Source organism: Canis aureus, chromosome 32 (assembly GCF_053574225.1).
Source record: "Canis aureus isolate CA01 chromosome 32, VMU_Caureus_v.1.0, whole genome shotgun sequence".
NCBI classification, from domain to species: Eukaryota; Metazoa; Chordata; class Mammalia; order Carnivora; family Canidae; genus Canis; species Canis aureus.
Genome location: NC_135642.1, coordinates 38,082,166 through 38,107,962, shown reverse-complemented (window position 1 = coordinate 38,107,962; position 25,797 = coordinate 38,082,166). Strand labels below are relative to the sequence as shown.

Here is a 25,797-nt window from a genome sequence, read left to right as displayed (position 1 = left end):
TACACCCAGTGTAGGGCTTGAACTCACAACCCCCAGGTCAAGAGTCACACACTTCAAGTATCTGCCTTCAGCTTGGGTCATGGTCTCGGGGTCCTGGGTTCAAACTCCACATCCCTGCTAAGTAAGGAATCTGCTTCTCCCTCTCCCTCTGCTCATTACTCAAGTAAATAAAATTTTAAGAATATATACTTTTAAAAACCCATTTCAACCTAATTGGTTTCCTTTATAATCCTATGGTTGTATGTTATTCATTCAGAAATACTCTGTGAAGTGTCTCTGGGCTTTACCCTGCAGCCATGGTACAAAGCCCTGCAAGGTTACCCTTTAGCTACCAGAAGGACAGTGGTCCCCCCTGCAGCCTAAGTGAAAGTTACTTGTTTTCTAAAGTTTTTAAGGATGGTGAGCAGAGGAGGCCAGCAGCATTTTCCTAGTCCCCAGCCTGCTACCCTTCCATGTTCCCCTGCAGGCCTGCTCCTGCATCATTTTGGTATCTATGAGGACTACTGTAACAGGTCACCAGAGGGCCCCAACTCCCATAACTCCGGTCAGTGTCTCTCACTTCACCATGGGAGCCACACAGCTATGCCCACACCCCACACCCTTACCACTCAGAACCGCACCACCTCTAGAAACCTGCACCCCAGCCACACTCTCCTCTCCTCCTCCTCATGCTTACACCTTAGTTTTTGTTCCACCTGTTCCACATCCATATTACCACTGCCAGTTCTTTCTGGTTTTACTCCAAAGCATCAGAACCCTCAAGTTTCTACTTTCTTCCACTGAGATAAACCTCTTCCCATCAAGGTGAATCCTTCCTCTTGTGACCTGGGTTCTAGATGCTCTGTCTTATATACAGATACATAATGTTGAGGGTTTTTTGTCATCTCACCTGGCTATCACCTTCTCTTCTCCTTGCCAGGTTCTTTAAATCCATCACCTCAAGCATCTGTTCCTCAAGGCTCTGCCCTCAGCCTGTTCCCATCTATCCCTCCATGAATAATTTCATCTCCTCTGTTGCTTCCATCATAGTGGCAAAACCTCAAGTCAAATCTCTCTCCTTCCACATGTGTGTACATCCAGTGACTAGGCACTTGCACTGCAATATGCTGAACATATCTAACACAAACTCTCTAACTGCCTACACCTGTACCTCATACTGCTTTCTCCTCAACCAAGATCTTGGATCTTCCCCCTCCCCTCCTGCTTCCTCTCCACATCCAAGTGGACTTACTTCCTCACTATCTCTCCCTTTTCTCCCACCCTTGCCTCCAGGGGACATGACTGCTTATCTGAATTACTGCAAAAGGTTCCCAATTCTTTTCATATCTCTAGACCTGCCTTGGTACATTAATTCTCTACACAGGAAAACAATCTTTCTAAAAGACTCATTCTTTATTGGCTTTAGGGGGAGGCTGTATAACAGTAGAAAGACACAAGCTTTGAGAATCCAACCAAACTGGGTTTAAACCCAGGCTCCAGTCTTGGGAAAATTAGGTAACCTCTTCCAACCCATTTCCTCATCTGAAAAATGGGTATGAAACAGCTCTAAAAGGTCAGAATCCAGAAATTAAGCCCATGCCTAGTAAATACTATGATACACACTAGTTCCTTAATAATTGGCAACCACCATTATTCCTTCGGGGCAAAGTTCAGGCTTTTTAATATGACAGAGAAGGCCTTGCCTTGCTCTGGCACCTCAGTTGTCATGGGTCACCAGCCCACACCCTCTCACTTCAGTGACCTTGACTCTGCCATAGTCCAGTTTACAAGTGGCTGCCTCCTCTGTCAAGAATGACTTTAACCCTGTCCTTTGTATCCCACTCAATTTAAGTGGGATTAGAATTAAGCTTCACAGATTTCCTCCCTAAACTTCTCCTCACACACATCCCCAGACTGGATGAGTGTTCAAATACTGGCACACAGTAAGTACTCCATAAATGCTATTACGTAAAACATAACATGAATGGTTACACTAATGAAAGATTAAAACAAAAAAACAAAAACAAAAAAAAACCCCACATTTCCTTCCAAGTTGCTTTCTGTTCAAAGATTTTTTCCTACCTCCAGAAGCCAGTTTTCACTAGTATGAATGTTGGAATAACTGTTAAATCACTTAACTTTAAGGATCCAGTACTTTACTGGTAACACATACAATATAACTTGCTTTGTATTTATTTTAATCACTTATTCTCATTCCTCAAGAAGTCATTGTAATATACTGATACCAAACCAGCATAACTCAAGAAACAGCACTGACCACTACACCTAGCCTCTAAATTATCAAAATTGAAGACAGTTTTGCTTAACCATCTATCAATCAGCAGATGACTGGCATTACAAGTCTTTGAAAGTAGCAAGAGATAAGTGCTTTGCTCACCAGCTTCACGTAATCTGTTCCCTTCTGCTTTTGTTCGGTTAGTTCTTTCACTTCCAGCAAGATCTACCAGGGACAACTGGCTTATAGTGATTTGTTCCTTTTCCTGAAGGGAAGATCGTAATGCAAATGTGAGGTATTACTGGTTTACAAAGTTCTTTAAACAAATTATTGAGTCTTAAGTATCACATTTGCACAATACAAAACAGTAGGGCCAAAGGATACAAGTTTTGGGGGGAGAGTTTGCTAAAAGCATATGCTCAACATACACATGGTAGTGACGGTGACTCGCCCATTGTCTGGTCTTCCACAATGTACTCTAAGCTCCATGAAAGCAGAGACTGCCTCTCAACCAGTGTTCTTATCTCTAGCACAGTACCTTGCACTCAGGATCTGAATCTGTGCATGCTAAGTAGTGTGTCTAGAACAGGCCTATCCTAAATTTTTCCATAACCAGATAGGTAACAATTGTATAATCGAACAATTTCAAAATACTCTGTTTAATAACAAATGAAAAGCAAGAGGTACTGATTTGTTATATTAAATGTGTTTAAAGGACAGCAAGTGTATGTGGAGGTGTGACTTAGTATTTTCTAGCTAAATTTGTGAGTGCTGACTATATAAGCCAGACACTGGCCTCATAAGAACTGTACATTCATTGCCTGCTTTAATCCTCACATTATAAAGAGTTTATCACAGGTCAGACAGCTAGCAAATTAATAGGACTAAGAATTCAAGTCCTGCTGGTCTTCAGTACCCTGCCATACCATGTCCTCAGGCCATGTGGAAACCTTCATGATAAGGGTCAAATGGGATTATACTTTAATAGCTTAAAGCTTTTAAATGATTCCTATTCAGGATCAAATGCTTTTACTAATTGATGTAAGCCTTAGAGTGTGACAGGCCCAGCAGTAAAGGATGATCAGCAAATGGGAGGCCTACTGGCCTATCAGCCAAGGGAAGAACAATTTAGAATTGTTGTCTCCTAAACTGTACCTACCCTGGAAAGTTAACCGCTGACATTTTAAAACCATTAAATGAATTCCCACATACAAAATGAGTCTTCAGAGATAAAATAATGACTCATACATACTTATTTTATCTCCTCTATTCAAGAGATTATAAAGATTTGTAAACCTTTTTCACAGGTTCTCAGATTCAATAGCCAGTTTCCCAAAACCACACTCTATAATGGAATAGTTTTTAAATGTGATGAAGTCATCACCCACATATAATAATTCTAAAACAGTCTTCATTGCAGTCAAACGTCCCTGATTTACTCTAGTTCCAAATACTAATAAGATTCTGTTAAAACAAGAAAAACACCACACACTACTAATTTACCTGTAAGACATTGTCTCCATCTGCATCCAGGGGAGCCTGAACTAATTTAATGTTGAACACGCTATGGGAACGGCTGGACTCACGATTCAAATGTGTGTTAGCAATACGTCTCTTTTTCTGGCCTGTGATGACAGAGACATCATTGATCACACCTGAACTCAGTCATTACAGTATACATGCTTTCTACTAAAAAGTACTGCCATCAGATTATAGTAGCAACTCTCAGGATTATATTTCAGATTTTCCTAATTTTAGCTCAGTTTCTAACCTCTCCAGAAAACTTCAAAAGCCTCCTCAGTGGATTTCACTTCTACTTCTGTACATCCTGCAACGTACATGTTATGGTTCTTGTCTTCACGAAGCAATTTAGATTGTGGTGGTCTGTGAGAAAGAAAAAGACAGCAGTCTAAATAATGAGATCCTAATTATCTCTGTTTAAGACTACGACTAAAATGCCAGGCCACATGATATCAATTTGTACAGTGGGAATAAGCCTAGCCAAAAGCTCCAAAAAACAGTAAACATGGGTAAGTAAGTAGAAGAGTATATAGTCAGGATTAGTTACACAACAGGGTCACAGGAACCTATGTTGTTTTAGAAGCTTTGCTCTAATTTGTTCTAATAAAGCACACAACACTTACTAAACACAGAGATCAAAACATTATAGCAACATCACATGCACAGGTTAAACATCAAAATCTAGCATTTCCCTAATTTTAAGGGATCAACAGAGAGAGCTGGTTCTGACATCAGAGTCAGCTGGTTCTGACATCAGAGTCAGCAAAAGAGAAATTCAGGAAGAGTTTGGTATATACCAGGAATGGCAATCTTTTTAAAGTGGCTGGTCAAGTTCTGATCTGCACAGTAGGGTAAGGATGGAAAGGGTGCCGCCTGTTCGGCCTCCGCGTCATGAACGGTGGGAGAAGAAATGTGTACCAGCCACCATCCCTCAGTATATGCCCAGGCGGCAGGGAGGGAGGGGCCTAGAGGAAGCAGCCAGCCCAGGGCCAATGAAAAACCACGTACATGCAAACATGCCACAGATGCCAACCACTAGTATAACTGCACCCTTCTCCTTAAGAAAAAAGTCAACATCCTCACATACACAAAATCTGTGTTCCTCATGGGCGTGCTGCAACTGTTCCACCTACCAAAGGAATAAGGGGTAAGTTACTGTTTCTACAGCAGCCAGGCTCAGTCCAGAGTAGTGAGAGTCACAGTGAGTCCGCTCTTTAAAAACCCTCTACTTGTAATATTTCTTCATCATATTTAAAAATACTTTGAAGTTAACCCAGCTCAAAAAAGCAGGTTAAACACCGCCCTAACCAATTAAATCTGAATTCAGTGCCAAACATGCACCCAGTGAGTTCATTCAAGGAGTTATCAGAAAGGTTACAAAGGCATGCAGGGCATGTTTGTCAGTCTTCTTTTTGTAAACGAAAACCAAGATAGGCTTCTATGAAAATAATCTAAAATAATTTAGAACAAACCAAACAGAAATGTAGCGCATGAACAAAAAATGAAACAGATTGGCAACAATGAATGACATCACAAAAGTTGAAGAAGCTGGTTATACAGAACTGATACCCTGAAACAGATGGGAAAGTAAGGAATCTATCAAATGCTTAATGTAATTTATTAAACCACTTCTCAGTCTAATGGTTTTCTAAATATCCAGCTGTTTCACCAATAATGTTGAGTTAGTTTTCATATTATTTATGTTCTGAGGGGCCCTAACAAAGCACTGAAGATAACCATTTCACTTAGCAACAAAACCATCAACTCAAGAACAAGACAGTAATGTGAAATGAGACTCCAGAGTCTGCTCTGGCACAAATGCGGATTGTGATGCCAAGCTGTAATTGCTTGCTCTTCAGTCTGAACCGGCCAAGACCCAAGGAGATCTAAGGAGTTGTCTTTGAACTCTGGCAGAATGAGGATACAGATGTCACTTCATATTAATCAGTGATGAAAAGGTCTGTATTAGTTGTACAGACAACAGCTTTGGGCTCTGTTCTGTAGAGATCTCCAACTGCAGATGGTTAATGTGGCTACCAGCTCCCAACACTAAGCGTAAGGTTCTTGAAAGGTAACCCACACGCATAGCCCCAAGGCCAAGAGTTCTCAAGGGTAATGTCGAAAATGAATATTCAGGTCTCTCTGCTCCTTAGATGCCTCAACCCACTAGTTCCCGAATATAGCTGCATACCTGGTTAAGAATAAAATTATGCGTTGAACACCAAATGCATGATATACAAGTTATATTTCACTATGCAAACAAAAGTAAGCATTATCACCATTTATTACTGAGAAAGCTAAGGCTCCCTGAGGTAACGTGGCTTCCCCCACGGTTAAAAAGCTAAGATGGGACTCTCTTCACTACTTACTTAGGCTTTATGGGATCAAATGGCACCTCTTCCAATAGATCATATATGTAATTATTATATATTTCAATATAAGAGACAAATACACCATAGACACTGTCTTCATCAACCTCTTCTGCTTTGCAAAATTCTTGTACATTTATCATATCTGCAAACTCTGGGTCTATTTGTCGTCTGAAAAAAGAAAAAAGCCAAAAAGTATGCTCTTATACGTTGAGTCAGTATCAAAAGTTAACTGATCCCAAAGGGAAACTAAAAGATAGAAATTAAATGGCCTGTCAGTGCACAAAGCCATCTGTTTGTACTCATGGTCAGCCAACAGTACCCTCCCGTGTCCTCCAGATACACAGCACTGGCTTTTATATCCTCTCCACCCAGACTGACACCTTCTCTGAATAGTAATTCAAGGACTGTGTGCTCAAAACCAAAGAGAACATCTGAGCAAATAAACTTAGGAACATTCTTGGGACACCTGGGTGGCTCAGCAGTTGAGCGCTCATGGTGTGATCCCTGCATCGGGCTCCTTGCAGGGAGCCTGCTTCTCCCTCTGCCTGTTTTTCTGCCTCTATCTCTATGTCTCTCATGAATAAATAAATAAAATCTTAAAAAAAAAAAAAAAAAATCCTTCAATTTTGATCTCACTAAAGTCAACTGTCAGACCAACTCTCCTTCATGTTCATCATTCCCTATGCCTGAAGACACCACCACACAGGGCTCCCCTTGGGCCAGTGTCACATACAGATGTGAATACTCACTTGCTAGAGGGGGTCTTTGGATTGGGCATGGCTTCTCTTTTCTGCCGTTCTAACAAGGCATCAACTTCACACTGTATATCCATGCTATTCCTGTCATTAGACTTAAAAACCTGAAGTGGGGGTAAAAATCAGACCAAGATTTTTGTAGATTTTGACTTAAATAGCAAGAAACACATTTAAGAAATGAGAAACATTTAATATTTCAGGTTTCAAAATGTATCCAGTTTATTGTTTTCCTTTAACACTACTGTATTTACAGGTATCTTGGTCCCTTTGTCCTCGAGATAAATAGTCACAACACAAAAAAATTATACTTACATATCGTTTAGCTTGAAATGACCCTATACTGTTAAAGATCATGTCCAAACAGCGAGGAAGCAGACCTCCTTCCCCTGGAGAACCAGTCATGGTATGAGTTTTTCCACTTCCTGTCACACCATAGGTAAAAAGGAGACCTACAATGGAGCAAGTCACATGGAATATATATTAAAAGTCATGCTTGGTTATACCTTAAAAGTCCTCCACTTTTAATATTTACTCATTGAATTAAAAAAACTCTTAAAATTAACCACCTCAAAAAAGCAGACTTTAGGGGCACCTGGGTGGGTCAGTTGGTTAAGCATCTGACTCTTTATCTCAGGGTAGTGAGTTCAAGCCCCGAATTGGACTCCACACCCAAGGTGAAGCCTACTTAAAAATTTAAAATTTTAAAAAGCAGGTTTTATACCACCCTAACAAATTAAACCTGAATTCAAGACCAAACATAACCAAATATATAAGTATCAAAAAAGCTTTATCAGAGGGGGATAAAAAAGAAAATGTAACAAAAACTCCAATAAATCATACCATTTTTGCCATGAATGAGGTCATCTACCAAGGGATTAGCCACAACATCAAAAAGCTCCTTCTGGGTGGTATGAATCCCAAATACTTGTTTAAATGAATACTGAGTCTGTGAAGAAGGAAAAAATAAAAAGCATATGAATGGGCTTTCCCTCTATCCAAGCTAGAAATATATCTGTTTAAATGTATTCAGATGTTTCTTCATGAACATTTAAAATCTAGACACACAGAAAACATAAAGTCTTTGAACTTGGAACCCTTAAAAAAGTCATGACATGACTCAGTTATATCCCTTATAAAGAGAATGTGGGGGCAGCCCAGGTGGCTCAGTGGTTTAGCGTCGCCTTCAGCCCAGGGCGTGATCCTGGAGACCCAGGATCAAGTCCCACATCGGGCTCCCTGCATGGAGCCTGCTTCACCTTCTTTCTCTCTTTCATGAATAAATAAATAAAATCTTAAATTAAAAAAAAAAAAAAAAAAGAAATGAACTATAATCTCATTTGAATTCTTCTATGAAAGAAATGTTAATTGTGACCTTTAAAAAAAACCAATACTTCAATTATCAAATTTCTATCAAAATATGAGTATTATAAAGTTATAACCATATTACCTAAAATATTACCAAACTCCTACTTGGAAAATTAGTTTGGGGGCTGGGGTATATAAATATATTTTCATGTAAATTGAATTGTCCTAATTGTACAGGGGCTGGAGTTCTGTTATTTCTGTTTTTGTTCTTTTTCTGTTTTCTTGTATTGGAGAAATACTGCAAGTGTTTCTGTGATCTTCCTGAATTTCACAGTTTTTACTTCACAAATGTCAGTGGTGAGCATTCACTAGAATCTATTACGGACTATAGCCTTTGTCAAGCAGCACCCCTCTTTCCTATGTTAAATACACTTGTCCTTAAATTCAGCCTGTACAGATAGGACTATCATGACCCTTATGTTTTTAAAATTAGCAGTCTCCAAAAGGAAACAAGTATAGATCAGTACTCAAATACACAATACAACAGGTGACTCTCAGCATGGAGCATGTGCCAAGCACTGCCTTAGCTTGGCAGTGAATCATTTAACTCTGACCTGTGATTAGATACTGCTAATTACCATGCTCATTTTAAAACTTGTTAAAGATCACACACCTACTTCAGCTAGGCTAACTCTCATTTCTTGGAAGGTTTTGTTGCAATCCTGTAAAAATAGCAGTAGAGTTCACAAGAATAAGGAATCTTAGGATGGAAAGGATACACAAAAAATAGTGCTGACAGCTCAGCCAGATGACCTCCAAGTCCTTGTGAACAAAGCCCTCCTTTCCAGTAAAGAAAACTGAGCCCAAGGGGAGGCACTTGCCCAAGCCTGCAGTGCTGACTGGTGTCACAGCCACTTCCAGTGCAGCTCTGCCTCCTGTCACAAGGCAGTGAGAAAGAACTGTTAATCCCCACCAAGCTTTCTGTCTACTTTACATACTTGAAATTAATCTAACAGAGAAGTGAAGTTCTTCACAGCAAGTCAGTTCTCAGTTATTTGACATCTTTGAAGGCCCACTCCTCATGAAGCTGTCCCAGAATGTTCATCCTTCGTCCACTGAATATTCACTGAACGGGGAACAGGACAGAGAAGGCACACATCCCCCTGAAGCTTACACTATAGCAGGGGAGAGAGAAAATAAAACTCTTGATGTGCTAAGTGCTATCAAGGAAGCACATAAAGGGCAGACTGGGACAGAAGCGGGGAAGGGTGCCACTTCTGATAAGGTGGTCTGGACATTCTCTCTGAGGAGGAGATGTTTAAGCTGAAATCCACAAATGAGGAGCCATTCATGCTAAGAGCCAAAAGAAAGAAAAAGTCCATGCCAAGAGGACCGCACTGAAACAGGATTTGGGCTTATCCAAGGAACTCAGGACTGGATGACTAGGACGAGTTGACAGTAGAGAAATAGAGCAAATTAAGCAGGATTTTGCTCACTTAACGACTATGCCTTGAAAATTTTAAACAGGAAAAGGGTCAGATCAGATTTATACTTTATTTATTTATTTATTAAGATTTATTTCTTTATTTATTCAGAGACAGAGAGAGAGAGGCAGAGACACAGGCAGAGGGAGAAGCAGGCTCCATGCAGGGAGCCTGATGTGGGACTCGATCCCAGGTCTCCAGGATCACAGCCCAGGCTGCAGGCAGCGCTAAACCGCTATGCCACCGGGGCTGCCCAGATTTATACTTTAAAAGCTCTCTTTGGTGGCTTTGTGGAAAATGGATTGGAGAATAAGATTCAGAGTGGAAACAGGCAGTCCAGTTATATTTCAAAGTATGGTCAGCAAATCAGTGCCCCTCTGAGAACTGGTTTGTTTCCTGTCTAGGAGGAGAGAATTAAAGAAATTGAAGTTTAGAAACTTTTCTAGCCATTTGACATGGCTGCAACATCCCAGCATGTGATCAACAGGCTCGTCTCATTGAACAGATTACAAAATCACTTCTCCATGGTCTAATTCAGATGGCAAAGCTGCACAAAAGTATCCAATCACAATGCACTGAAAAATTTAAAAAGCTGTTCCTCCACCACAGATCATTTGAGAAGCACTAGTCTTGGTGATTAACAGCAGGGCTAAGACAGGGACAAGGGCTGTGAAGATAGAAACAGAAGGACAGTTTCACATTGGAGCAGAACTTACAGAATGTACTGGTCAATGGGATACAAGCAGGAGACGCACGGTACTACCATTTATTGAGAGGAAATGAGGAAATGATTTAGAGGGGGAAAAAAATCAAGAGTTCTTGTGGACACATAAAATTTGAGATGCTTACATGACATGCAAACAGTGGATGTTCCAGCTTAGAGCAGACATAAGGTTTAGGCTGGAGATTAAAATTTAAAAAAAAAAACAAAACAAAACAAAAAAAAAACCTCCAGAACTATAAGCAACATTTAAAGCCATGGGAAAGGGTAGAGAAAAGAGCCCTAGGTGTAGCCAACCCCAGCACTGAGAGGTTAGAAAAGGAAGAAGAACCTGAAGAGGGTGGCCAGTTACAGCTGAGAACATAGAGACCTGGATGGGGAGACGGAAGAGGGCTTCAGGAAGGATGGTCCTGCTGACAAATGGATTATGACAAGAGGTGTCCATCCAATGTGAGCAATCCAGAGGCCACTGTGGGCTTCTGACAGTCTCACAGGAGCAGGGTGCATGAGGGTGAAAGGCAGCTCAACAGAGAGACAACAGCCTGAATCCATGCTTCCTTCTGCACTCCCATAGTCCAGCTCTTTCAGCACACTGATTTATTTTATCTATATAAAGGTTACCCTTTTCTATCTGGTGCCCCCAACTCAGCTGAAAGCCCCATAAAGGCAAGGATTGTGTCCTACTCGTTTTTGAAAATCTCCTTCTGCCCTGCAGCTTTAGTGCAATGTTTGAACTGAACTAAACTCACTTTGCTCAAGATTTTATTAAACAACACTTCAAAGGAGGTCAAAACAAATACAAAACGCCTATTGCTATTTTAATCTGCACATGAAATTGTGTGTGTGTCTGTATGTATAGCGACCTAGCACAATCATTCAAGATCCCAAACCTATGCTCTAAAAAACAATAAATATCCAGTACAAGAAACTGCCTCATATAAGCAATCCCCTAACTCAAAGAATACCAAACATAAGCCTATCCACACTTTATATATAGAGGTTAGAGGGAAGTAAACAAATTTTTCAAAAAAAAGTAGAAATGTGAATTGTGTTAAATGTTAAAAAAAAAATGGAAAAGCCATTTCAGGAGAGAACATCTCAAGTAAAAACAGCTTGGTTCCAATGGGAATTACCTCCTTATAATCTCCATTTCGGTTGAGCCTGTAACCCTCAGGAGTATGAAGCTGAACGGTTGTATTATTGATCACTTCTATGCAGCACTCTTGATCAGGAAGGCTCAGTGGGCGCACCCTACAGTACACCTGAAATTACAGGAATGTGCTTCCAGAATGAAGGTTGACTACTTTGCATTTAAGCTTCTCATTCACTCATCCAACATTTGGTCTCTCAGCATAAGAGATTTATATGAACTTAGAGCTATGAAAACCAAAACTTGCTACCAGACATTGTCAGCTATAAACAGATCTATCAGGTATGAGGAGCTTTAAATACACTTACAATGAAAATAAATTTGGATGACAAAAGCATCAAATCACTATTATACTGGCACAAATTGAGTAAATTTATATTACCACTAATATAAAAATCTCTAAAATTGATAACATATCACACAATGAGAATTATCTGAAAAGCTGTTAGAATTTGTTGATATTGGATATCAAATAAAACTTGACAGCTTAACACTATATACCAACAAATGTAACATATATACAAATAAGTATAATATACAAATGAGTAAGCACATCATCTGAAACACATCTTCTTAATCAGTGATAGGGTCGAGGAAGAACTATTCAGCTGAAAATGCAAAGCATCAGTTTCCCCCCACCTAGAACAAGAGACACATTCTGGTGCCAGTGAAGGAGAGAGAAAAATATCCCAGGGCAAAACAACCTTCTTTTATTTGCCATTTGTCTTTAAAAGAAAGTCCCAAAGCCTGAAACTCATGAAGTACATGCAGTTATGATGAGTTACTAGACTGAATTAAGCTGTTCTACACCAGTGTCTTTACGGAGCATACCATCAGTCACTATTTAAAAGCCCCAAAGATGGGAGAGGATGCTCATCCAAGCAGAAATTTCCCTGCCTTCCAAGAGAGTAGAAGAATTCTCCGGGACAGCTGAAGAATATCTTTCATTATCTAACTTTTCAAGTTATAGTTAGTTATAGGAGTTATGCAACTGACATACCCAAACACTTCATTTTACTAATGAATCCTATATAGAAACAAAACTTTAAAGCTGGGACCAGACTTACCCATTTAACTAATGTTCTCTGACTCTGCTTCCACAGCTCCATCCCTTCCAAGCATACACAGAAGACAGAAGAGGACAGAAGAAAACACACACACACACAAATTCACAGGGAGACCTTACCCCCACTGGGTCTTTAAGACTTGTTTGGGATCCTTTCTTCACTAGAAGTTTCCTGGGCGTCTTAGTCCTCCTGGTCACAGGTTAAAAAAAAAAAAAAAATCAGTTCAAAATAACATACAAAAACCTCACCTATAATTCACAGAGACAGTCTTCCTTGGGTTTATAAAGTTATCCCTGAGCAGTTCTAAAATATGACACCCCAAATAACGTTAAAAATAAGCTGCATTAGAAGAATGTTTGTGGGGGAAAAAAAAAGAATGTTTGTGGCTCACCTAATGCAAAAGTACGGCAAATTGGGTTCAGGAGACATCTTCGGTACTAGATAATTTTCTATATTTAAACTAGCTTGCATATTTTCTTGGACGACAATTTTATGGAAGCACTACAGATTCGAAAAATCCATAGATAACTGAGACCTGGTTTATCCTCAAGACCTACATGCACACCAGCGCACACACTGCCCCAACATCCATCGCCAAGGCAGGCTGACAGGTGATCAACTTCACGAAATGATTAAAAAAAAAAAAAAGAAATCCATTCTTTCAGCAAGATGTACATCTACACATTCAAGGAACAAATTATCGGAGTTCTCTAAGCCATCATCCTTTGTCCTCGAACACAACTGGGTCTTCCCACTGCCATTTCTTGCCCTCTTACAATCAGAAGCTATTTTGGGGCTTCATCAATCAGGCTGTCGGCTTTCCTCCACACCGCCAGCCCCGACGGTTAAGAAATCAATAGTGCAGATGAACATTTAACAGTAAAATTAAGCGCCGCCGAGACTGCATAGAAAATCAAATATTTTCACGACACGTTTCGAGACGAAACAAGCAAGCCAATTAGCGTTTCCAATACAAAATACTATAGTGGGTCTCTAAACTCAATATATATATACATATGCACATACACATATATATGTATATATACATATCCCATATATATACATATTTACATATATATGCATATACATATCCCATATATACATATATGTATTATACATAAGCTCGATATATAAACTCAATATATATACACATACACATATATAGTATATATACATACATATCCCCTATATATACACACATGTACATATATATGCATATACATATCCCATATATGCATATACATATATATACATATATAATACATATATATACTCTATATAAACTCAATATATATACACATACATACATACATGTACATATATTATACATATGTAAACTCAATATATATGTACACATACACATACATGTATATATACATACATATCCCATATATACATATGTGTATATATACATATTATACATAAACTCAATATATATAAACTCAGTATGTATATATACACATACACATATATACACACATACATATCCCATATATATACATATACACATATATGCATATATATATCCCATATATACATATACATATATACATAAATAATACATATATACTCTATATAAACTCAATAAATATACACATACATATATACATGTATATTATACATAAACTCAATATATATACATACACATATATATGTATATATACATATCCCATATATATACATATATATACATGTATACATATACGTGTGTGTATATATATGTGTGTGTGTGTATATATATAATATATATATATGTGTATATATATATATATTTTTTTTTAAGCTAGAAGGTCTATACTCGGGCCCCTAGGATAACCAGCTGCTCTGCCGCAGCGGGCGCTGCTTCCCGGGCGCTGGGGCTGCGGCCTGCGGGCCTGCGGGGCGGGGCTGTCACGCGGCCCGGCGCCCGGCGCGCTCCCGGGGCTCGGCCTGCCTCGACCTGGAGGGCGCCAGGGCCCCCCGCGCCCCCGCCCCCGCCCCCGCGCCCGCACCTCCGCGGCGCCCCCGTCGCGGGGCCCCACCCGGCACAGAGCCCCCGGGGAGGGGCCGCCGCGGCCCGGGCGCCGCGCCCACGCGGGGGGCTCCCCCTCCGGGGCCGGCGGCCGGTGCAGACCGAGGGGACGCGGCCGGTACTCACGCTGGCTTCATGGCGGCGGGCGCCGGGCTCTGCGGGACGGCGGGGGCGGCGGCGGCGGGGGCGGCGGGGGCGGCGGACCGCGGGAAGCGGGACCCGGCGGCCCAGGCGCGGCGCTCCGGGAGCCCAGGTGAGCTCGCGCGCGGCGCATTTCAAACGGGCCAATCAGCGCCCGCCCGCGGGGAAAGGGGCGTGGCCTCGGAGGAAAGGGGCGTGGCCTCGGAGGACGTGCCGGCTCTGCCGGAAGCGGGGCTGGTCTCCTAGGCGACCGCCGGGCGCGGGCGGGAGGTGCTGCTGCGGGGCGGACCTCGGAGGCGCTGAGACCCCGCCCCCTCCACGTTCCCCGCCGGGCGGCTGCGGGGTTTTTCCCTGCGGCACAGGAAGCCGGCTGGAAGGGCAGGGCCTCGGGGGACCCCCCAGCCCGCAGCGTTCCCGCCCGGGAGCCGAGCCCTGCACCGCGGGCCCCCTCCCTGGCCTCCACCCCGCCCCGCACGCGGGCTCGCCCTGTGCCTCCACCCTCCCCGGATCTCCCTCGCCGCTGCCCCCGGCCCTTCCGCAGACACGCGCTGTTCCATCCAATGCCTGATCCCCGGCGCTGTGATAAAGGAAACCCCACGCCCAAGATGGAGCCCCAGCCCCCCCTCCCCCAGAAGCGTGGTCAGAACGGGTCAGCCAGGGCACCCATGAGGGCACCTGTCACGGGGACCCCTCCTCTCCCCGCCCGCACCAAAGGAAGAGGAAGAGGAGATGATGCCCAGAGTAGGACCCCACCCCCACCACCGCCTTCCACCCCAGGTCCTTTCTCTTGTGTCACTGACCCCTCCCTGGCCCCACCCTCCCTCCTATGAAGACCCTTCCACTTAGGGTCCTGGGAGCACCTCTCTGCTTGCTGGATGGGATGCCCCCCGATTCGCGAGTCAAGCCAAGTTGATCTTTTCAATGACCCCGCTGAATTTTTGTGTGGCCACATACAGAGATGAACGGATGGAGTTTGGGCCTTGCCCTTGAAGAGCAATGGCCAGAGCAGCTCTTTCCTAAAATGGACAGATTCTACCCCACTTTGGCCCATCGCTCTCAAATCTGTGTCTACATCTGTGTTCTCACGGGGCTCTAGGCCCATCTCCTCGCTGGACACCGGTGAAATGGACATAATTTAATATCCCTGGCCCATGTTGTTACACACAAGGATGGTCTTTCCTGATGCTTTTATGGTTTTTTTGCGTGTGTTTGTTCGTTTGTTTTTTTTTTTTATGTATAGGCCTTTGAACCATCAGAAGTTTGTTGTTAAATGGCAGGTTGGGATTTGTGTTATTTAGGAACTGGGTGTAGCTGCTGGCTACTTACCTCTTTTACCCTGCAGGTGGCCTTGGTCTCTCCTTTGGAACTCTTCTCACCAAGACTATCACCCCCCACCCCTACCTTACTTGACCTCTCAACAGCACAAAAAATACTGATTCCTCTTTTCCTATGCCTTCAGCTTTTTTCCTCCTAAGCTCCCTAAGCCCCTCTATCTCAGAACTCATTTGTGAGGTTTTTGTTTTTGTTTTTTTTGCGGGGGGTGTGTGTGTGTGTGTGTGTGTTGTTTTGTATTTTGTCCCTTAAATGTTGTAGCTTAGGGTTTTGACCTGGTCACTAGCTGAGGCCTCTCCTCAGGCACCCCCAGTCACTCTCCTCGCTTCACATACCATTCAAATTTGTCCTTGTCCACTTCAGACCTATATGTCCAATTGCCTTCTGGATTCTCCGTGTGGGTGTCCCACAGGCACCCCATACCTACCGCACCCTAATTGCTTCCCCTGAACCTGCTACCCCACAGTGGATGGTATCACCATCTACCCAAGCCACCCAAGCCTAGGGTCCCAGGTACCATCTTGGACTTTTGCCTCTCTTTCTTTTCCAACCATCCACTCACCACATCTTGAAAGTTCTACCTATTAAATAGCCTTCAAACCTCTCAATCCATTTCTCTCCATCCCCTTGGCTACTCAGCATCTTGCAGTCTGGATGACTGCAACAGGAATCCAACAGGCTTCCCTGCTGCTACCCTCCGAACCAACTCATAAACCACAGATCTGGTCATGTCACTCCCCTGCTTCTAACACTGCAGTAGCTCCCCATGGCTAGACGCCCTCCACAGGGCTCTGAGGCTCTTCCTCTCCAAGCCCATCACTTGTCATGGCCCCCAGCACCCCTCCAACCACATTACCTCTCCGTGCCCCAGGCTCATGGAGCAGTCCCTCTGCTGGCAAGCTCTCCTCCCTGCCTTCCTCTGACAATGCCTCCTTACTCTCAGTTCTCAGCAGATCTGTCAATGACCTGGCACTGGATGCTGGGCCCCTACTCTATACCACCCTCCCCACCCCACCCCCCATCCACCCCGGTCCCCTGCACCTTCCCAGCACCTGTTGCTTTGTTCAGATTGGTCACCACTGTTCCTTTCTGTGCCCGCTACCAGCTCATCTCCACGGCCTCACTAGGTGGTGCTGTTGCACCCTGGCACCCAGCAACGGAGGCTCTTGTTTGGAAGGAATCGATGCATCCAATCCAGCTGAGGATCCAGTTACATGGAGCCCCCAGCTCTTCTGGCCAGTTTTTTCTTCCTCGCTTCTAATCATACTAAAGCTCTCTGGCTTATTCTCTTTATTTTATTTTTATTTTTATTTATTTGAGAGCGAGAGAGCACGTGCAAGCAGGGGGAGCGGCAGGCAGAGGGAGAGGGAGAAGCAGGCTCCCTGCCAAGCAAGGACCCTGATGTGGGGCTCCATCTCAAGACCCCAGGATCATGACCTGAAGCAAAGACTGACTGAGCCAGCTAGGCGCCCCTCTGGCATATTCTCTTAAAAAATAAAATTAAATTAAAAAATAATAATAATAAAAAATAAAATAAAAAAGGGAAAAGAAAAGAAACAGGCATTTCATACCTAACACATTATCTCTTCCCCCAAAGGGTTCCCCAAAGCCAGTAAAAGATTTGCACTTTCGGGGATCCCTGGGTGGCTCAGCAGTTTGGTGCCTGCCTTTGGCCCAGGGCCTGATCCTGGAGTCCCGGGATCTATCGAGTCCCACATCAGGCTCCCTGCATGGAGCCTGCTTCTCCCTCTGCCTGTGTCTCTGCCTCTCTCTCTCTCTGTGTGTGTGTGTGTCTCATGAATAAATAAAATCTTAAAAAAAAAAAAAAAAAGATTTGCACTTTTCCCTAGAATTAGATATCCAGACCACGGGTAATGGTAGGAGACAGGAAGGTAGTATAACTGAGAGGCTTCTATTAAAGTCAGGCTATGGAGGTATAATTTATGTCCAGTAAAATCCACCCTTTTCGGTTGTACCGTGTTAGTATTTGACAAACACAGCGGCCTGTAACCACTGCCACTATAGGATGTATAATCCTCCCACCACTCCAAAGCTTTCTCTGTGCTGCCCCTTTGGGGTCTATCACTTTCCTCTACCCCCAGCCTGTGGCAACCACTTTTCTGACTTCCTTAGAGTTTTAACTTTTCCAGAAGGTCTCTTCTTTCACTGAGCAAGATACTTTTGAGATTTAAGTGTGTGTTGCACATATCAGTAACATGGTCCCTTCTTACTGCTGAGTGGTAATCCTTTGTATAATGCATGACAGTTTATCCACACTAGCTGATGGACATTTAAGTTGTTTCCACCTTTTGGCAATTATGGTATACTTTTTAAAAAAGATTTTATTTATTTATTCATGGGAGACACAGAGAGAGGCAGAGACATAGGCAGAGGGAGATGCAGGACCTGAGCCAAAGGCAGAGCTCAACCACTGAACCACTCAGGTACCCCAATTATAATTCTTTGCATAAAGGTCTTTAAGTGGATAGGGATTTTCATTTCTCTTGGGTGGGATTGCTGGTCTTTATTGTAAGTATGAATTTGACTTTATAAGAAACTGCCAAACTGGACTGGGAGGGTCCTATGCAAATCACAGGGGAGAGGCTGACACATCAGGGGATGCAAACCATAATTAACTCAGAACACTCAGCTATGCAAGTCCAGCTGTGGGACTCATAACCACGAGTGACCAGAAAGCTGCCAAAGCCCAGAGCATTTGAGGGAAGGTGGTAAAATGAAGACGGGATGCCTGTGGCACTTCAAACACACTCAACACTCACCACTCTGGGAGCTCTGTCCCTGGCCCTGCCGTTCACTTGCTGGCAGTGGCAGCACTGTCTCACATCTACAGGCCATGTGACCCTCCCCAGGCCATTTGAAAATGAATGACTGTATGTTAATGTTTTACATACTCAAAAAACAATAAAATAGCAAGCTTGGGAAGGGGGGGGAGAGGCTGTAAAATTGATACAAAAAGAAACAAATGCTCTGAACCATATTTCAAATGAATAACCCACATAAAAGGGCCATAACTAACCCAAGTAATTTAGACTATTGAGACCATATGCCCTCAAGGCTCAAGACAAAAAGAACTTGAAACATTTATTGAATTCTAATTAGTAAGCCTTTTTGCAGACATGGGTTGGTAATTCTGAAATGACATTCTGTACATTCTAAGATTGAGCGAATAATACATTGTGGATAATGGGAGCCACCTTTCTCACTGCTGGAGAAGAGAGTTACGTAAACATCAAAAGGGTGAAGGATGAAAAGTGCTCCAGCCAGACACCCCAGTACCTGGGAATACTTCATACTATTTGGCAACATTTTCCCAAATATGAAAAAAAAAAATGGTTGGACTAGACTCATGTTTCTTAAACTCCATTAAAAATCACTTGGGACTTTTGATGAAAATTTAAAACTCCAGGACCTTTTCCTCCCAAGGTATGCCTCATCTGTCCATTTGGGTCTGACCATGTACATTTTGCATCATCAAACACATTTTTGAAAGGCTGGATTAAATTCCTTGTTCCATGCTCTAAAGGAGGCAAGAATTAAGCCAATTTTAGAAATCTGTTGCCCCGAGTGAAGATAAGGGCTGTGGCAATTCTCTCTTTGTCTGAAATACATATATTACATGTACCCATACAAGTACCACGAGGTCAGAGGAAAGACAGCCCCTGCACAATCTCCCAGAAAGCACTCTCGGGAGAAATTCCAGAATTCTCAAAAGTCAAGTGATCCATACTTTTTCTAGAGTTATATACATTTCAGGAATTAGTGGCTTGATTTCCATCCTTCCAACAGGACAACTGCCTACTGGTCATGGGGCCTTTGCACATATGCCACCTCAACCTGAAACACCTGCCCAGCAACATGCTCGCCAAGCAGGCCCTTTTTTGCCTATCAAGGCTCTCCTCAAATGTCAGCTTCTCAGAGTGGCTGTCCAATCTCACCTGCCGTGTCCTTCCCATTTCCATTTCTCCACTAGGCCTGTTTCCTTTATAGGACTCACTACTATCTGAATTGATCTGTCTTTTCCTACTGACAATCAGCACATTGGCTCCACGCAGGAGGACAGGGTGGGTTTTCCTCACTTCTCTTATCCCCAGTTCCTAAAACGGTGTTCATTCTATACATATCGGGTACAAAATAAATATTCACAGAATGATTTAGCAACACACAGGAATCTATTTCTTATGATAATGAACATGTCTGCAGTGTGATAGGGGGAAACATGACCAAATCAAGTGGGAAACAGGCCTTTATTATAATAAATTTTATTTTTTTTCTCCCACACAGTTTAAGAAAACCAGACATTAGTTAGATTGGAAGAACATCTGAGTTTGGAAATGAGTCTTTGCTTTTTCGTCCATGATGGATTGTTGGCTAGAAAATCAGAGACTGGCATTATTAACTAGTATGTTATAAAGTGCTGTCATACTGGGTTAACAGGTGTTTCATATAGAGCCGTGGCCAAAACACATCTGGGACACAACAGAGCCAAATGAAGCGTCTCGCCAACACTTGTGACCACACTGGTCTCCTCCACCTCACCTTACCTCTCAGGTAAGCTGGGTTCCACATCAAGCACTCCGAGAAAGACTGCTGCAGACCAGCTATTTAGATCACTTTGTACTCAGGTGGTTTCTAAAGCCTCCCACCTCTCATTCTAATCTATAGGGACAAATTCGTTTCTCTCTAAAAACTGACCAGTGGAAAGTGAAATTCTAAGATGAGCAGAGGACCAGGAAGTGGACCACACGGCCTCATCCAAACCCATTCAAGTGTCACCACAACTGTGGCGTCTGGGAAATCTTGGAGCAGTGCTTCTCAAGCAAGGAGAGGAAGAAGAGGGACATCCCATGGGGAGTTTGTGGCCTCCCCGCCCCCCACAATCCCTTCTGAGGCAGTGCCATGGTGAGCAGTTGCTACTAATGGGAGTATGACACATCTCCAGGTTGTATTGAGACACTCAAAAAACACTGAGAGCTGCTACATGAAAAGACATCTTCCTGGTGAGGTCTTCAGCTCACACACTGCCAGCCTTTTTGACTTTCTGGGATGGCTTAACCAAAACTATACCCATATTACACTTAATACCTAATGGTGATTAATATATTTGAACCCATTCTCAGTCAAACATCTAGAAGCTTCCAACCTGTACACTGGAAACTGTTATCAAATTTTAACTTGTAACACTGCCCAAAAAGTATACAATGGGACTAAATTTGCCAAACATATAAAAACAGTATGAAACTCCGGTCCTACTTTGTTACCATTTCTTTTCCATCATTAAGTATGATGAAAAAGCCACATAACCAAAAATTAAATAATCTAAAGGTCCTTCAAGTTAATCACCTATTATCTTTCAACTATTTCTGAGCCAAAGAACATTAATGCACTCTCTCTAAATAAGAGATATTTAAAAGCTTCGTGTCTTTGGCATTACTGGAAGAGGGTATTTAAACTTTGTACTTTTCAGCATAAAACTGCAGTTACAGCAAGATGAAATGGAAGCCCACAGACCCTGCTGGGGTAAAATTCCACTAACAATGTCAGATTGTTGCCAAAAACTAAATTTTGTCATGCAGCTGGCAATTAATGTACCAAAAATTTACCAGGCCATATAATTTTATCAGTCTACCTTCCCCAGAGGAAATAAACAGATAATAAAACTAATGAAATCATATTTCTTGACCACTCTCATCCAATATAAATTTTTACTTATCCTCAGAGGATTGGACGATGAGCTGTTGACAAGGCCATTCAAGTTTCTGGGCCAGTTAACTATAGAGGCTGCATTCTAAGATATGGGGGTGTTCCTGAGTCAGCAAAGAAGATCCTGCTTTGTGATGGACAACCCCTTAAGTCATTAGCAAATGCAGATCAGGGGTTAATGGGCCTCTGTTAAAAACTGTTTTGCATCAGCATTTCTGGACTCTCCGAAGAAAACACCACGAAACACTAAACTTTAACTCCCAATGCAACAGATGAGAAAACGTTCAGTTTTGTGCAGAGTAGAAAGCAGGGGATACATCCTTAGGTTGGTAAGGTGTGGAAAATTAGGTCAATCACAGCAAAGCCCATAGGCCCAGTGCCTCATGGAATTCATCACAAAGCATTTCTTCAAGTTTGGTCTGGGGCCCTTCTGCATTAGAATAACCTGGGGACTTGCTCAGATTTAGGGCAAATCCCTAAAGACCTACATTTTTAAACTACGAATGCAGAATCTCCAGATTTGGCCTGGAAATCTGCTTTTGTCACAAACCCACCAAGTTCTTCTGATTCACAGTAAAGCTTGAGAATCACTACAGTTGACCAAACCGTTAGGAAGGCTTTTAGCACACTCTGCACATGAACACTAAAATTTGCAGCATATTTGAAATGCTGAAGCAACATCAAATGTATAACAGCCCCAAATATGGTAATGTCATTGATTTAGAAGGTGACAGATAAACATGGCTGACTGGGATTAACTCCGCCAGTTCCCACACATAACATATTTGACCTGCACTACACAATACTGTGCAGCATCAAACTAGCAACAAGAAAACAGAACAAAACAGAACATGGACACCCAGCCATGTGGACTTTTAAGAAGATCCAAATCCATATGACAGGGGAATTGGCACTTTGAGGCAGAACGGATTTGTGGGAAAGAGGACTTTCACTTTCACTTCACTTTCATTCCCTTCACTAGGTGGAGAAAGGAAGAAGACTCCTCCCCAAATCAGGTCTCTTCATTCTGGGTGCCTCCCCAGTCTCTAGGGTTCCCGTAGACCCAACTTCCTCCTATTCATGTTCTCTCTGCTGATCTTTCTGGCTTATTCCCCTCCCACTGTGGACCTCTTGGGCAGAGGTTGTGCTGTGTGGAACTCATCAAATGAAGAAAGTTCCATTTTCAAAGGGTAATACTACAAGGGTAGTAAAGCTTCATTCAACTGTTTAATAGCAAAGCCACAAGGGTGGTAGGCTTAATCCAACTGTTTAAAGAGAACTGCAAAACCCATTTTAAATAAATTTAAAACTTAATGAAATGTGAAGGATTTGCCCAAAAAGGACTTAATTGAACCCATCTTCCCATTTTAAAATCATAATACAGAATCAATGCACATCCAGAGAAATTTCCCCAGTTAAATACCTTATTGACATGAACCTACTCAAAAATTCCAAGACACCCACCATTGTGAATATTTTAGACCTTGGCAAACTGGTACCATGCCACTGGCTTATAGTGGTTGGGATGTTGTAGCTTAATGTTGACATCTGGCATGAAAAGCTTATGGTCTGAATCATGTTTCTTTTTTATGTAATTCTGGCTCGGGAATCCGATACACAGCAGCTGAGAAATAAATTATGTTGCTGAGGCTGAAGATGAGGCACAGAAGTATGGCTCCAGCTATCTGAGGGAAAGACAGGGGCCGGGAGTTGACCAGGAGCCAATCCTTCCTCAGAGTCTTGTCCAGAAGTATGGCTTCCATCTGCATGTAAGTGGCCAGGATCACACACACATGGAATAGCTGGTGACTGTGACCTAGGCAAACACAGAAAAGGCCACCAAGGTCAGCAATACAGAAATGGACTGTTGATACTCTACTATGGCATGTAGGCTACACACATCATGCTGGATGCAAGAAGCCAAGCACAAGAGACCACTTGTCAGATTGATGTCAGATTCCATCTATATCAAGTATCCAGAAAAGACGAATTCTCAGACACAAGGTAGATTAGAGGTTGCTACACACAGGGGGTAGGAATCGGGATTAACAGTACTTGGGCACGAGAGGTCTTCTGAGTGATGATAATGTTCTAGAACTCATTTATGGTGATGGTTGTCCAACTTGCTCAGTTTACTAAAAATATCACTGACTTGAATACTCAGAATTAGGGAATTATTTGGTATGTAAAGTAGGCCTCAATAAATTAAAATGCATTGTGAGAAAACTTAAAAGCCCAGCCGAGATAGCCAAGTCCATGTTTCAGACAACTTCTCTGTCAGTCCCATTTTTCAGGTGAAGAGGTCTGACATCATGTCCTGCTACACAGTTCACCTCTTCAGAGCCGGGACTCATCAATTCCCATCCTGACTTCAATGCCAAAGGAGTCGCCAGCCAGACCTTCTGATGGCCACTTAGGAGGCAGTCGTCTCCCTCCTGCTGGTTAATCCCAGACATGACCAGGAGCTCTTCCTCCCCATGACCAGGACTCTGGTTGGGCAGCCTTTCGTACACAGAGGGGAGGAGCCAGCAGAGGGGGTGGGAGTGGGCAGGCAGGGATGTGCAGAGTTGGTAGTGGTGAGAAAAGGAGTCCATTGCTCAGGGCCAAGGACTATTTGCGGAACAACCCTCAGAAACCGAAGATGAGCATGTGTAAGGGCTGAATTGTTCTCCCTCTCCTTGGTTCCCAAGGTCGAAGTCCCAACATCCCCCACACCCCGTCCCCACTGTACTTCAGAATGTGACCATATTTGGAGATAGGATCTTTTAAAAAGACAATTAAGTTAAAAGGAGGTCACTAGACCCGCTATGACCGGTGCCCTTGTAAGAAGAGGAGGTTAGAGCCTGGGCAGGCACATCCACAGAGGAAAGACCCTAGGAGGAGAGACAGAGAAGACGGCCGTCTGCAAGCCAGGGAGAGAGGCCTCAGGAGAGCCCAACGCCACCTGCACCTGCCGGCTGCCAAAATAATAAGAAAATACATTTCTTATTTAAGCAACAACCCCCGGCCCCCTTCCAGTCTATGAGTCTTTGTTATGACAGTTCCAGCAAGGAATACAACACAAGAGTTAAAGAGGATTCTTGAAGTAAGAGAGAGATAGAGAGAGAGAGAGAGAGAGAAAGTCAGCGTTGTACCCCCAGGACTTATCCCAGAGTAAGTGTTCAAAAGTGTCCCGGGAAAGGACCAGCCTGACCACCTGCACTCCTGAACAGAAACAGAGTCGGGAATGGGAGTGTGAGAGAGAGAGTCCTCTTGGGTGGGTGGCCAGTGAGCTCCCTACAGCAGGGAGCTGCCTGCACCCCAGGCCGCATCCCCAGGGAAGAAGGTGTGCCTGGACATGCCGCCCCTGCCTCACTCAGGCCAGACTCGGGGCCTGTGTGGGATTGCCACATCCACTTGTGATGCAGCCAAGTGGCTTCTTATCCAGCAGAGAGCCCTGGTCTCTGAGGGCACATATCCAAGCAGAGAGAGGTGACTAGCCGAGCTCCCCGAGGCTCAAACCTGTCTCCATTAGGGCAGGAGATAAAGACAGAAAGTGCCAGGAGCATGAGATGTATCTGCAATGTGGCTACAGCAAGAAGAGTGATTTCAGCACTGTGGCTCGATAGGAATGTGGAGGAGCTTCCTGTGGGTCAACGCTCACCAGTCAGCATGTGGGCTGGAGGCGTGGGGAGAGGTAGGCCCATGTCTGGCAGACTCCATTCTGTAGGGCGGAGAAGTTTCCTAACCCCTTGTTGATGATCTGTCATTAACAACGTCTGGCGAACATTCCCCCATACAGGTGTCTTTCTACTCTGGGACCCCCAGGCCCAAGAGGATGGGACTAAAGGTGAATGAATGAGACACTATTAAGAAACCAGCGGGGAGCACCTGGGTGGCTCAGTCTCGTAAGCCTCTGCCTTCAGCTCAGGTCATGATCCCCGGGTCCTGGGATGGAGCCTGGCATTGGCATCGGACACCCTGCTCAGCAGGGAGCCCACTTCTCCCTCTGCTCCTACCCCC

At 43.3% G+C, this 25,797-nt stretch overlaps 2 protein-coding genes and 1 long non-coding RNA gene across 20 annotated transcripts in view; 1 reads left to right on the top strand and 2 right to left on the bottom strand.

Moving 5' to 3' along the window:
* Positions 1–14,856, bottom strand: part of KIF23 (kinesin family member 23) — a 26,423-nt gene extending 11,567 nt beyond the window's left edge. For 5 of the 11 annotated variants that reach the window (XM_077881663.1, XM_077881664.1, XM_077881666.1 and 2 more), the window contains exons 1-11: positions 12,982–13,034; positions 12,710–12,779; positions 11,507–11,635; positions 7,704–7,809; positions 7,176–7,312; positions 6,858–6,967; positions 6,106–6,276; positions 4,824–4,865; positions 3,987–4,099; positions 3,719–3,840; positions 2,378–2,480 (exon numbers count right to left, since the gene is read on the bottom strand). In XM_077881663.1, coding sequence (XP_077737789.1) covers positions 2,378–2,480; positions 3,719–3,840; positions 3,987–4,099; positions 4,824–4,865; positions 6,106–6,276; positions 6,858–6,967; positions 7,176–7,312; positions 7,704–7,809; positions 11,507–11,635; positions 12,710–12,779; positions 12,982–13,019 — 1,141 coding nt within the window. In that variant the 5' untranslated portion in view covers positions 13,020–13,034. Of the gene's footprint in view, positions 1–2,377; positions 2,481–3,718; positions 3,841–3,986; positions 4,100–4,823; positions 4,866–6,105; positions 6,277–6,857; positions 6,968–7,175; positions 7,313–7,703; positions 7,810–11,506; positions 11,636–12,709; positions 12,780–12,981; positions 13,035–14,727 lie in introns of those variants that run through there. The other 6 variants (XM_077881667.1, XM_077881668.1, XM_077881673.1 and 3 more) reach the window with 4 other exon arrangements.
* LOC144303467 (uncharacterized) lies at positions 14,792–25,797 on the top strand. Its single transcript, XR_013370510.1, has 5 exons — positions 14,792–14,854; positions 20,377–20,643; positions 20,758–20,994; positions 23,417–25,471; positions 25,577–25,797. It is a non-coding gene; the product is annotated as an uncharacterized LOC144303467 (long non-coding RNA).
* PAQR5 (progestin and adipoQ receptor family member 5) overlaps positions 20,339–25,797 on the bottom strand; it is a 70,229-nt gene continuing 64,770 nt past the window's right edge. For all 8 annotated transcript variants that reach the window (XM_077881677.1, XM_077881678.1, XM_077881679.1 and 5 more), the window contains one exon: positions 20,339–23,611. In XM_077881677.1, the coding sequence (XP_077737803.1) occupies positions 23,370–23,611 (242 nt within the window). In that variant the 3' untranslated portion in view covers positions 20,339–23,369. The remainder of the gene's footprint in view (positions 23,612–25,797) is intronic.